This window comes from Centruroides sculpturatus, unplaced genomic scaffold (genome assembly GCF_000671375.1).
Source record: "Centruroides sculpturatus isolate CEXI.00-Female unplaced genomic scaffold, Cexi_2.0 scaffold5, whole genome shotgun sequence".
NCBI classification, from domain to species: domain Eukaryota; kingdom Metazoa; phylum Arthropoda; class Arachnida; order Scorpiones; family Buthidae; genus Centruroides; species Centruroides sculpturatus.
Genome location: NW_019384397.1, coordinates 992,068 through 1,005,947, shown reverse-complemented (window position 1 = coordinate 1,005,947; position 13,880 = coordinate 992,068). Strand labels below are relative to the sequence as shown.

The window sequence follows — 13,880 nt, the reverse complement described above, 5'->3', positions numbered from 1 at the left end:
AAAATTTAAAAAACGTGAACATCACACAGATTAATATGTACCCCTAAGTCTCTGGAACGGAATACATGCACCAGTGAACCTACAACTATGCGATTTATATTTTAAAAATAATTAAATTCACTTAGCATTCAAAACTTCTGAATTTTGAAAAAAACAAATTTGCTGATTAAATACGGACAACCGTTTAACTGAAGTAAAACGGGTTTTCCCCTTGCTATGGATGTCTGCCTAGTTCAGTTCATCCACATTTTGCTACAGTTCGCCTTTATTATCAGTTCGAAATGGGGTGGTTCCATAATACCCGCAGTGTTCCATAATACCACCTTCTCCTCTATATTTGACATATACTAGTTTTGTGCATTTTTTATCATTCAGTTTTCAGAGTATTCTTTTTAATTTTGTTTATTTGCATACATATTGTTACATGCTTTGTTACTAATTATCCTTTGTTACTTACAAATTATATAAATAATCATCTACAAAACAGATCATTTGTAGATTGATTATCATTTGTTTGTCTTCAGATCAAAAATCCAATGATTTCTTTAGCTTCATTATTTATACTTCAATATTAATTAACCTAATCATAACATCATGAAATTAAGCTTAATTTAAATTTTAGTTTAATGACCAAGTTAATTTAATAGAAGTTAAATTGAACATTTAATAGAACAGGAGTCCTTTTATCATAGTAATGTTTAAAATATTTTAAATAAGAATTTATTTATTTATTTTTACAATTAAGCAGAAAAGTCCAAAAGGACAATTGATATCTACCTACAAATTTACAATTATACAAACATAAATATAACAAATAAAGGAAATAAAAAACCACAATTAAATAAAATTGAAAATTGTATAACACATTTTTATATTTTAAAACAAGAAAAATAAAGAAATAAAAAATCATCAAAATTATTTAAATTTCAAGAAATACAATAAAAAAGAACCTTTCAGATACACTCAAATGAAAAAATGGAGTGAACACACAAAATGACTAAATATTAGAATAAATATAATTTAAATTTGAATTAAATTTATTTAGATTTGAAACAAGTCTGAAGATAGTATGATATATTCCAGTATATTTTACCATACTATTAAACATTATTGATTTAAAAAAAATAAACTGTTGATTTTAATATTACTCCTTGAAAGTTATTAGCATTGTATCTTGTTGATGATANATTTTGTCCCAAATGGCGCAAGCCCAAGGCTTTGAGGTAAAATGGGACGAGGCAACAATCATCAAACCTCTGTCTTCCCCAACTTTAGCAATGACGGCGGAGAAGATTGAAATATACAGAAGTAGGATAGGAGAAGGCTGTTTAAATGCGAGGGATGCCGAGATCCTGCCTTCGGCATGGGAAGTACTTGGTTAAGAATTTACTTGAAACTTGGACCAGAATTAATACATTGAAGATTTATGTTATTTTTGTTTTATTTTAATTTTTATGTATTCTTCCATTATTTTTCTCTTGTAAAAAAATTTTTGATTTAAAATTTTTATGTTCTATTCATGGAACATTTACATTCCATTTTTGTTTGACCTGAAGATGGCCTATTAATTGGGCTGAAAACATTTGTTTTTTACAATTATATTTATTTCTTGGCAAAAAAAGGTGTTTTGTTTCTCTTTACTTAATTTCTGAGCACTTTTGATATTATCAAAATAAATATATTGAAAAATATAAAAACAAATAAAAATTATACTTTAGAAGTTAATCTAGTATCAAAAATGTTCGATTCAGCATGACACACAGTACTCAGTGATGGCAATTCTATCAACTTGACAAAACTACTTTAGTGTAACTTGCTGACCAGACTTTGCCTCAATATGGCATATGTTTCTTTCAAGCTTGGTTTAGTTAATGCCAAACAATACAGTGTTTCCCAACGTGGGGCAATTCAAAAATGGACTTGCCCAGAGTTTAAGTTAACCGTATAACTCCTGTATATGTTAGGGGACATAAGAATTTTAGAAAGACTTAGGTGGAGCATAGCAGAAGGTTGGAAACAATGCCATAATGAATTGAGCTATTTTTCAGCTACATTAACATTAAAGTACCGAGGCTGGTCAATTGACCAGCATGATGGTTTTGAATTATCAACTTTTCAATACTATTTTATTTTTTATTCAAATTTCAAAAATTTACATAACTTTTCATGCTCTTTCACATGAATATACACTTCTTTGAAATAATTCCACATTTTACAAACATTTTATTCTCACCCCATGTTTATACCACAAGCTGATCATTGATCTGCATGGGAAATCATGCAAATCTGCATTGCATTTATCATGTCACAGTTCCTGATTGGGTAATTTGAATGCAACTGTGAACAAAAGTGATAATTAATCACTCTTGTTCATAATTCCTCAACAGAAAGCCTTGTTCACCTGGCAATGTTAGTGTAAAAATTGTTTCAAAGGCCAGAAGAAAAAAATGATTCCTGATGAAATAATTTCCCATCTTCAGCAAATTGATGAAAATGAGTCACACGATAAAAGTGATGATGATTCTCAGTTGTAGGATTTAGAGTTTCAGGTGCTTTCTCATCAGAAAGCCAAACAGCCAAAATCAGAAAGAATATTCAGAACTACACATAAGCAATGAAAAATATGAAGAAATTTCAGCACCATTCATCAGAAAATTATAGAAATCATGATGGAACTCTAGACACATGCATCAAGTACACCAGATTCATGGAAAAGACCATCTCATAATATACTCAGACTTCAGTCTGATCCAACTGGGTATACTGGAAAAAATGTAGGCAGGAGCACAATCTCTTATTTCAAACTTTTGGCAGATGAGAAAATTATTCGCACAAGAAAAAAACCATACAGAGGCAGAAACTCATCAAATGAATAGACCAATGTCGTCCACCAGCTTTGAAGAAATAGAAGCTTTCTATCAATTTTGTATGCTCATGGCATGATGCATTTTCTATCTACAAAAGTTCATGACCTGTGATCAGAACAATGGCTCAATCAATTTCTTGAAATAATGAGATTTATCTGCTTTGATTATTAAAAAGATATCATACATATTAAAGCATTGCTTCAATTTAAATATTGATTAAATTCTATATATAACAATGTAAGATAACTTTGAGATACACTTAAATGAAAAAATGGAGTGAACACACAAAATGACTAAATATTAGAATAAATATAATTTAAATTTGAATTAAATTTATTTAGATTTGAAACAAGTCTGAAGATAGTATGATATATTCCAGTATATTTTACCATACTATTAAACATTATTGATTTAAAAAAAATAAACTGTTGATTTTAATATTACTCCTTGAAAGTTATTAGCATTGTATCTTGTTGATGATATAAAATTGAATCAGTTATCAAAAAGGAATAACTACAAAAATAAAAAAAAGGAATATTTACATATGAAATTATGAAAAGAATTTTATGTTCAAGTGGATAAATTCTTGCTTTGGACTAGGCAAATTTGCCTTAAATGTTAATTTTAAAATAATTAACATAATATTAATTACCAGTATTAAATATAATAATAAATCCATTAATAAAATAGGAATATAATATAAATGATATAAATCCAGTAATAGCTTTAAAATATGATTCAAATCTAAAATCCTTAAGTGCTATAACAATTTGTTTTCCTTTAATTTATTTATAATTTTTGTTGCATGTTTTCCATGGTTATGTTGTTATTAGCAATATCAATTGACTTCCTCTCCCAGCCTGCATGGTTCTCATTCTTTCAGTTCATTTGGATCATTTAATAGAAAGGTTAGTAAGTTTATTTACAATAATAATATTATTTTGAGGTAACTAAAAACAAATAAAATCATAAGAAAAAAGTATGTATCTCTGTTTTCTTGAAGATTAGACAAAAATATTCCACTTAAATCTTAGTACATTTGAGCCTTTTAGTTCATCTTCGAAGTTATTGGATTTAAGTGGAAAATTTTGTTTGATCTCCTAGAAAGCAGTGACCTGTACTGTACATGTTAGGAATGTTGGAGAAATAAATTTGGCTGATATTGAAAAAAATAATAATAATAATCTGAAGATAATAAATAATTTTTAGGATTTGTTGGGATCTTTAAAAAAATTGTCCAATTTATTTAATAATGATATCCAATATTTTATAGTATGGCCGGACCAGCCCAGGAATATTTGCAGAAAGAGACTTGCTACTATCAGATTTGAGTAGAGTTTATACACATAGCTATCTGACTGAAGAACCTATACAGGGATATTTGAGACGACCAATCGATCCACGACCTCCGAAATCTCCTCAGTTCCATAGGCCTCCAGGTATATTAATATTTATTATTTGATTTATTTAAAATATTTTAGTTACATGTTGATCTTATAATATTTGCTAATTTTTAAACTCATAATTATTTTAATTAAAATAATTTTCAAATATCAAATATTGAACAAGAATTCAAATATATATTGAATTGTGATAAAAAAAGTAAATAAATAAATATACAAAGCAGATTATTTTAAAAAATACTTTAAAAACTTTTTAATTATTAATTTTTAGAAGGAACAGGCAAACGAAATTTAGGTTTTAGACCAATATCAACAAAACAAGGTATGAATGGTGATTTTCTTGTTAATAGAATAATATACGTATGATTGTATAAAAAATTCAATTTAATTATTTTTTTCTTTTTCCAGGAATGCAAGTTTTAGGTGAGTTTTATAAATTAAATATTTTTTTTTACTGATAAAAAAGATTTAGCAGAATATCTATTCAAAAACATATATTTTAAATAGTTTTTGAAATCTAAGAAATATTTATAAGTGCAGAGATCCCCTAACTTTTAGGAAATATTGCTAGTGTGATGTCACTGATCTGTGTGTAATAACAGGATATCCAAGCAATTCTCAATCGTAAGTGGGTGTGTTTGGTATAGAGGTCTTCCGATTTCTTTTTTTCTCTCAAAGTGTGAATGTCCTATTGGAACTATCCTTCTTGGTCTCGTTTGGCAGCCCCAAGGCATTGATTGGAGAAAGTCCATCGAGAAGATGAGGGGTAATCTGGTTCAATGTCGGGACGCAGAGGAGATTTTTAACTGAGAATGATACCACACAATCAGAAGGCAGGGTGAAGCTCCCTGTGTCCTTGATACATGGATTTTTATAGATTTTTTTCAGGTCCCATACGACCACTTCGATTAGTTGTTTCTACTCATCTACACTTTCTAATTGGTCGTCACTCAGTACCAATTGTAACAAGATTGTAATCTAGATTGCAGGATGAGTCAAAATCATCTATCCATTTGATCCCAACCAAAGATGGTTTATCTTAGGACTTACATTATTCTTTGTTAAAATATGAGAACTACTCTCAATTTTTTTTCATTCAATTCAAACATGTCCATTTACAGTCATAGAATTTCTACCTTATAACATTAATAGTTTTATAAAATTATTTTATAAATTGCCTTTTACAGTTTTGTGTGGTTCCAGTACATTTCTGGAGCCTCACACTAGTACTTATCTAATTGAAATTATTTTATGTACTGAATCTGGCAAATGTTGTGGTCATCTGTCATTTTAATTCCAATGTAATACATTTGGCCAATTAAATTATCTATGATGTTATTCTATAAATTTGTTAATATGTTTATTTTTATAAAACTTCTTTGAAAGAATTAGTATATATTTTATTAAGCTTAATTTCCTGCATCAGTTTCAAAATGGCATGTGACTAACTTTTTGTTAGGTATAAAACATAGATTATATAGCTGTAGAGACTTTTTTATTTAAAATATACTTTAAATTATTAGCTTTGTTTTAATATGAACAAAATTCACAGCATAAAACAATCAAAGTCACTTAAGATTTTATATATCATTTTTAATAAATACCACATTTGTCTTATTTATTTGTAGTGGTAACTTACATGTTCTTTTTGTTTTATTAACCCTTTATAGAAAATTTTATTGACAAAAATTATATAAGTCATGGAGTTCTAATTTAAAGTTTTTTCATACTTTTAGTCGAATCAATTCAAGCTACTACTCCTCGACCTCGTTCTCCACATATGAATAATGAAGAACCAATTGAATTAGCCCATTATCCTGGTGCACAACCACCAAAAGCTTATGAGGTACCAAGGATTGAGAGGGATGATTTTCCTGCACCACCATTTCCATACACTGATGCTGGTCAGTTACTCGATACTATATATTATATTATCTTTTACATTTCAGAGCTCAGACATAAATAAATGGTTACTCTGTTATGGTGATAATTTACAAGCATAAATCATATATGGTTTAAGGTGAGCAAAAGATTTTGGCAGAAAAATTTAGTATTAAATTACTTTAAATTTTAAAAATAAAAACTAAGCAGATTTACATATGAGATTCTACATATTTTACAATTTTAAAGGAAAGATGTAGAAATGATCTGATGATCTTAGTTGATTGAATTGATATGAGTGAATTGTTATATTTAGTAGATAAGTAACATCTGATGATTTGAAATGTTTTAATCTAAGTTAGAAAATTTAGAATTTAGAAATACCTATGTATTTCTACACTAAGTATGTATTTCTAAATTAATCTTATTTAAAAATTATTTACTAATATCAATAATAGTTGAAGCTGGAACTTCCACAGTAGAACTTCAATTTAATTGCTGGAAAAGTATGTAAGGTGTGTTTAGTGTCTTTATTTACTAGTAATTATTTTCTTAGCTACATATTTTCTAAAAATTTTAATGTTATTTTTTTCATTTAAATAATGAGAAATATTTATGTTTTTGTTACCTTTTGTTATGGAAGCAAATCCTGTTAATCTTTTTAATTGGGAATGTTTTGATTCCCTATAGAGCTAGTGGAAGGAATGGCGAAACTAGATCGAGGCGCCTCTAGCGGCGATGCGGGGAAACAAAATCAGGGCTACAAAGGTGGCATGTACTTCTCCTTTTCGTGGCGTACAAATAATGTTTCTTAGAAGGCAGTATGGTTTTGAAGCAATATCTACCGAAACCCTGAGAAAAATTAATTTAAAGAAAGGAGAGAAACTGCTTTTTACAATAAATATTAGTTTGGGTACCCACATCATTACATAATTTTTCACAAAATAAGACTGCCATATTATGTGTACTATAAAGTGGTTCCCCTACATCAGTTTGTGTTCCAGTGTCATGTTTGGTGATCACAGGTATAGTTTCGGTGTCCACATCCATGCTGTTACAGATCCATGCTCTCCACCTTTTCTTCTTTCCTTCTTGCCTGCCTTAAAAACTAGCAACATTTCCACAACCCTGTTTCTTGTAGCATGTTGGAAAAAATGTGGGAACATATGCTGGATGGTCAGGGTGGTCAATTTTCGTCCACCTACAAAATGCTGACTGCAGACTTTGCTGGTACTTTGTGGGTTGCCAAGGTTTGCCATATTTTCTGAAAAAGTGTTTTTAATTTTACATATTATATTACAATTATCAAGCAACTTTGATCACTTTTTGACTAATGAATTACTTGAANCAATTTTTGTCCACCTACAAAATGCTGACTGCAGACTTTGCTGGTACTTTGTGGGTTGCCAAGGTTTGCCATATTTTCTGAAAAAGTGTTTTTAATTTTACATATTATATTACAATTATCAAGCAACTTTGATCACTTTTTGACTAATGAATTACTTGAAATGATCTTTAATACTGTCCCATGGCTAATAATGACATCATTAAGCATTTTTAAAATTTTGTTATTTATCAGGATTTTAGATTTACAGAAATACAAAATGTTTTGCTATTTTTAACGAGTTATTACTCAATGCACTATGTAAACAATGGGTGGGATACGTAAAATATAAAGTGGACTACACCTATTTACCGCTAAAAAAAAAGGCACCCTAGCCATTTTAGAGATCATTACAATGCAATGCCTTTAAATGTCACAGTTATATATACACACACAACTTTAAAAAAATACCTTCAATGAAAATACCTAAGCATAATACTTACTCAATCCACTGAATTGCAGCCAGCCATTTCTCTTTCCTTGCAGGGTATTTTTCATTTGGAAACGAATAAAACTTTGTACCTGGTGGCGCAGTAATATACGTAACACTACAACCAACCACACAACAGGTATTTTTTGAAGTTTTGTGTGGCAGAAAGTTGTGGTTCATTATACAGAAAGAAAACAAACATTGTGTTTCACTGTGTATCTAACCCAAAGACGCACATGTTTTCCCAAAAAAGTTTTCTTTGCCTGCCTACAGGTGGCACTCAACTCAGTTCCACTAGCTCTATAGGTCAGGTTCAGCAAATAACAGTTGTAAACTTCTATAGCTTACATTGAACTTGAAGAGAGTGAATATGTTCTTTAAAAAGAATGAGTGTTTTTAAATTTAAAAGATGCAAACATATTTTGAAATAGAAAACTAATGTACAAAGAAAATGTTATCACTAAAACAGGCAAAGATGTGAATAAAAATAAAACTAAAAGTAAAAAGTATGTGAAAGAAGGATATACCCAACATGTTATGGCTCTAGTAGTTGATTGGCTAAATGAGTAAAGTCCTTACTATACAGGGCAAGTTTCCAATTATCATTGAGTAACATGACATCATTAGTATTAATTATTGTTAGATATTTGGAAAGGCAATAAATACAGGATGTCTCAAATAAAACTTGACATTTCCCAGCTGGCTACAGCAAAAACTATTTATCAGAAAGTCATTAAAGTTTGGGAATGTTTTAATGAGATGACGGGGAATTTTTTCTAGAGCAAAAAACATTAGTTCCAAAAACCATCACTAGAGTGCACTTTTTAAGCTGAAATAGTGGCATATTGACCTGTGAGATTTCCAGACTTAAATCTATGCAATTTTTGCTCTGGGGCTATCTCAAAGACTTAATCTACCATGATCCCATGACATTGCTGTCTGACATTAAGGATGTATGTAACATTCCAAGGCATAAATTGCATGTAACCATTGAACATATTCTTTTACGCTTTCAGATGGTAGCAGACAATGGTGGCCATCATGTTTTGAACATGTTTTGTTCACATTAGACATAACTTGTGTAGCTCATTGCTATGTTCTGTATAAAGCTATAATATGCTCTCTAGTGGTGGTTTCTGGACTTAACTTTTTTGCTCTAGAAAAAAATTCCCATCATCTCATTAAGGTACTTCCAAACTTTCATGACTTTCTGATGAATAGTTTTGCTGTAGCCAGCTGGAAAATGTCAAGTTTAATTTAGGACACCCTGTATATATATTTGCTCAAGTATAGGCTCCCTGCCTGTATGTTTTGCTGTGATAGAGACCTCTTGTAGTAAAATAGTGAACTTTGTAGTTACAAATAACAGAGTTATGACTGAGGTAACATGGCAAATAAGGTGAATTTTTCCTCTGGTGTAAAGAAACAAAATATTTGTAGCATGGTAGGATGTAATGTTTCTTACAGTAATTCCATGGGTAGCTTTTTTTATTTTTTCCGAACTTTTTATACCTGTAAATAATAACGAAATTAAAAAAAGTGCTATTTATTTAGCATATGGCTTATACATGACACAAAACATATTAAGGTATAACAAAATGTATAAGTGTGTTAAGTTATGAAGGTTCTGGCTGATATAGCTATAGATTCAAAATGGTTTGATTTTTCACACACTCTAGGATCATGCAGAGCTTAGAAAAAGATATATAAATTAAAAGATTATAAAGATATAGAAACTATAAAAATTATAAAACAATTATCATTTTGGGATAAAATGATCTTTATGTTTTCTTAATTTAATTCTTATCAAAATTGTTGTGTTACCAATATAATGTTAATTATGCACTTTAAATATTGCCTTTACAATTTAAAAATTATGTTCATTACATTGTGGTGCAGGTATACCTCAAGTTATGTCATTCTCGATTACAGTAATACCCTGAACTTACACGATAGGTGGGACCAAGCGATAACCGCGTAAGTCGAATTCACATAAGTCGGGGTATAATTTAGCAATTTGTGTAAAATCCAAGTCAGATGTATGTAAGCTAATAAATGTTATTGTTAATCTTATCTCGTCTTTTGATTTGTTCACGGTTGCAAGAAATCACCACATAGAGTCTCTCAATTCTCCATAGATATAACAAATACAGAAATAAATAACACAAAATAAATTGGAGCTATGTGTCGATTCCGCGTGACACATCTGAACATGTAAGCTAAACAATAGTGTGAGGGGAATGAGTAATCAATAGTTGAGTGGCGCTCAAACAAAAGATGAATCGATGAGATTTGAAAATTGCATAACTCCGGATTTGCGTAAGTCGGAGTAGCATAAGTCAAGGTATTACTGTATATGTCATTTGTCAAAAAAATATATGGAAAAATAAAAATCAAGTTTAAGTCATTTTATTCAACTTTACGTCTGTCCGCCACAAATATTGAAGTCGTAATATCACTAGAAAAGTGTTAAGGCACATAAAATCATATTAAAATACAGTAGAGCATCGNTTAAAAAAGTATATGGAAAAATAAAAATCAAGTTTAAGTCATTTTATTCAACTTTACGTCTGTCCGCCACAAATATTGAAGTCGTAATATCACTAGAAAAGTGTTAAGGCACATAAAATCATATTAAAATACAGTAGAGCATCGATTATCCGACCCCCGATTAACTGTCACATCGGTTAACCGATCATTCTAGTTGGCAAATTCAAATGTCCACTAGTGATGTGGCGCTACAATATTTGGCTATGTCTTGGCTACTTTAATAGTATTTTTACATTTTAGCTGGCAACATGGCTCGACCATGAAAGGGAGCCAGTATTTAAGCAAGGCTTAATTTTCTAATTTTTAACGATACAATAGCAACGATTATTATTTTAAAAAAATTTTTGTTAGGCTTAACATTGATGAAAATTCAATGCAAAGTAGGTTAATAGCGATATATTAATTACATGAGATATACTACTATACTATACTAATAATATATTTTTTCATATTTNACAAGTAAATTTGACTTATGTCATTTTTCGACTTAAGTCACCTCTCCTGGAACCAATTACTGACATAAGGTGAGGTATACCTGTATTAACCAACCATTTTAAATCCAACCCAAAATAACTTTTTGTAAAAGTTTAAATTACTAAAACTTGACATTTTTAAGCTATATTAATAAGCTTAAGTATCAGAATACTTTTAAGATTCAAATGGTTATCTTTGTAGCTATTGTTTCAATAATAACATGGCTATTTAAGTAAATAAAAATATGCCCTATCAATGACGAGGTGCAGTTGACGTTTTTGTCTCTAAAATGAGAACGTCGACATTCGACGTTTACATTTTAGAGATGAAAACTTCACCACAACCATGCTAATATTAATAATAATATTGGTAGGACATATTTTTATGTTAAATAATATATGATATAAATAATAATAGAATAAACTAATGATTGATATTTAGGTCTTTGAGAAATGAACAAACACTAAATGCCAAATCTTTTCTCATGTATATTATAAATCACATGTTGCATATCCAATTTCCCATTTATTTTTACATGTATTTCAAATAAATTATAAACATAAAAAGATCAGCATAAAATAGTATTAGTGTCACATTGGATTTTTAAACTTTTCTTATTCTATGAGTATTAAGTTTTGTGATATATTCATCATGGATTTGACTAGACATATAATGGAACAGAACAAAACAGATTAATATAGAATTGGTTTTTAAATTCAGTTTTTAAAAAATGTGACAGATAATTATTTGACTTTGTATATCAATTTTTGAAGAAATTAGAACATCAAAATTTTATTGAACTCTTTTTGATCCGGAACTTGCTTTACATAAGAATAAGTTTTCTGGTTATATCTTCAAGATCTATTTTATTTACTATGATTACTCTTAATTTTTTACATCAATTCTATTATTATTTCTACATAAAATTGAAAGTGATGTGAAGGAGAAAATAAAAATGTCATGCTTTTTTTACTTCTCCAGTAATAATGTCTTTAAAAGAAATCTTATATGTTATAGAGTCATGGATTTTTATTTTTATATTTTTTCTTATTTTTTATATCTGAGCTCTGTTTTTAATCAATTTTATGTTAATGTAATTGACAGGGCTTTTGAGACATGAGTGATTCTTAAAAAAAATCACTGAAGTTTTTTCTCCACTAATTATTTTTTCCTTTTGTGGAGAGAAATTATTTTTCAGAAAATTAATTAATTTATTGTTTTATTTTATTTTTTGAATCAAAATTTATCTAAGTTACTGTTTGATGTAATTTGTAATACATTATTATTATTTATTATTTAATAGTTCACAAATCACAATCCTGTATACTGTTTAAACAGTATATATACAAACGTACACGTATACATACATTTAATGGGAATCATCATTTCCCCTAATGGGGATCAGTCTTTCCCCGCACTGCTTTTGCAATACAGTTGACCCCCTATAACACTGTTGATAATTCCGTTTTATATGAATTCCATGTTGTATGAGTCACTTAGATTTTACAAATATGTGAGCCATTCACAGCCCAGCACACGTATTTGTAAAATCTAAGTGACTCGTACAACATGGAATTCATATAAAAGGAATTATCAACAGTGACAACATGGAATTATCAACAGTGTTATGGGGGGTCAACTGTAGTTAAATTAATAATTATTCTTCAATATCATGAAAAGAAAATATCACAAAGGAGTTTAAAAAAAATAAAATAAGTAATCAATTCACAAAATTTTGTATTTGATAAATAAAAACAGAAACTTCTGTTCTGAATATTTGATGTAAATGATTCATATTTTTTTTATATTTATTTATTTTGTATGAAAACAGTATAGAATAATTGTTGTTTATATTTATGTTAAAATGTTTTGATAATATTGATTTTTAAAGTATTTTAAAAATACAGATAAAATATATTTTTATAATGAATGAAATTTTTATAGAACGTTGCCGACGTTGGAGTGGAAGTTCTAAAGATGCTGATATAGATGAAGAATTAGAAGAAGAAGAAATAATTCAAGAAGATCCACAATTAAAGAAAGAAGAGGAAGAATTAGCTAAAATAGCAACAGGAATTGGAAAGGTAAAACTGCATGCAATTATTTATAAGTTATATTTAAATTTATTGTATCATCAACCCAATTATTATGAATATTTAATATGAGAAAATTTTTTCATTGTAGTCTTTCATTAATGATAAATACATTTTTAATACATTTACAAACAAAACAGTTTGTAATGGCAAGAGGAAACGTTTTCTATGTATTGTTAATAGAGATGGGCAATATTATCTACAAATACTAAAATACTTGAAAGTACAGGTAACTCCCTGTATAACACGGGAGTTACGATTCCAAAAAATTGCCATGTTATGCGAATCCATGTTATACGAAACAAAGAACTAGTGTGTAAAGGGGGGTTAGGTTCCAAAAATTAAAAAACATGCTGTTAAATTCTTATTTAAATCGGATTTATTATTCATTTTTTTCATAGGTAAAATACTTATTTATTATTTAAATAAATATTTTACCATAGGATTATTCATCCTATATGATGATCTCAGCATGAGCTTCATCAACTGATAACAGTTTGTAGGTGCGTTTGTTAATAGCGGTCGCTCTGCAACGGGAGTGTGCGCTGCTGTTTGTAGGCATTTAGGAACAACGGTGAAAGAAAGATGGCGGCGCCCGCACTATCGATGGTATCGTGATGAAGGAATCTATAATTCTAAAATGAGCTTTCAGAGGGAAAAGAAGGGTCCCAATTGTAAAACTTAACCATTAAATGGATTATTTGTTGAAAGAGCATTCAAAGTAGCCATGAAAACAATTAGAATGCTTGCGCGGAGCAGAGCCATAACTAGGGTATGGCCAATGTGGCCCCTGCCATA

The 13,880-nt window shown here is 29.2% G+C and overlaps 1 protein-coding gene across 1 annotated transcript in view; it reads left to right on the top strand.

The window, feature by feature from the left end:
• LOC111618454 (actin-binding LIM protein 3-like) overlaps nucleotides 1–13,880 on the top strand; it is a 102,165-nt gene that overhangs the window by 64,672 nt on the left and 23,613 nt on the right. Inside the window, exons 10-16 of the mRNA XM_023359999.1 lie at nucleotides 3,209–3,219; nucleotides 3,701–3,775; nucleotides 4,141–4,306; nucleotides 4,542–4,592; nucleotides 4,679–4,693; nucleotides 6,007–6,174; nucleotides 12,934–13,073. Of these exons, the coding sequence (XP_023215767.1) occupies nucleotides 3,209–3,219; nucleotides 3,701–3,775; nucleotides 4,141–4,306; nucleotides 4,542–4,592; nucleotides 4,679–4,693; nucleotides 6,007–6,174; nucleotides 12,934–13,073 (626 nt within the window). The remainder of the gene's footprint in view (nucleotides 1–3,208; nucleotides 3,220–3,700; nucleotides 3,776–4,140; nucleotides 4,307–4,541; nucleotides 4,593–4,678; nucleotides 4,694–6,006; nucleotides 6,175–12,933; nucleotides 13,074–13,880) is intronic.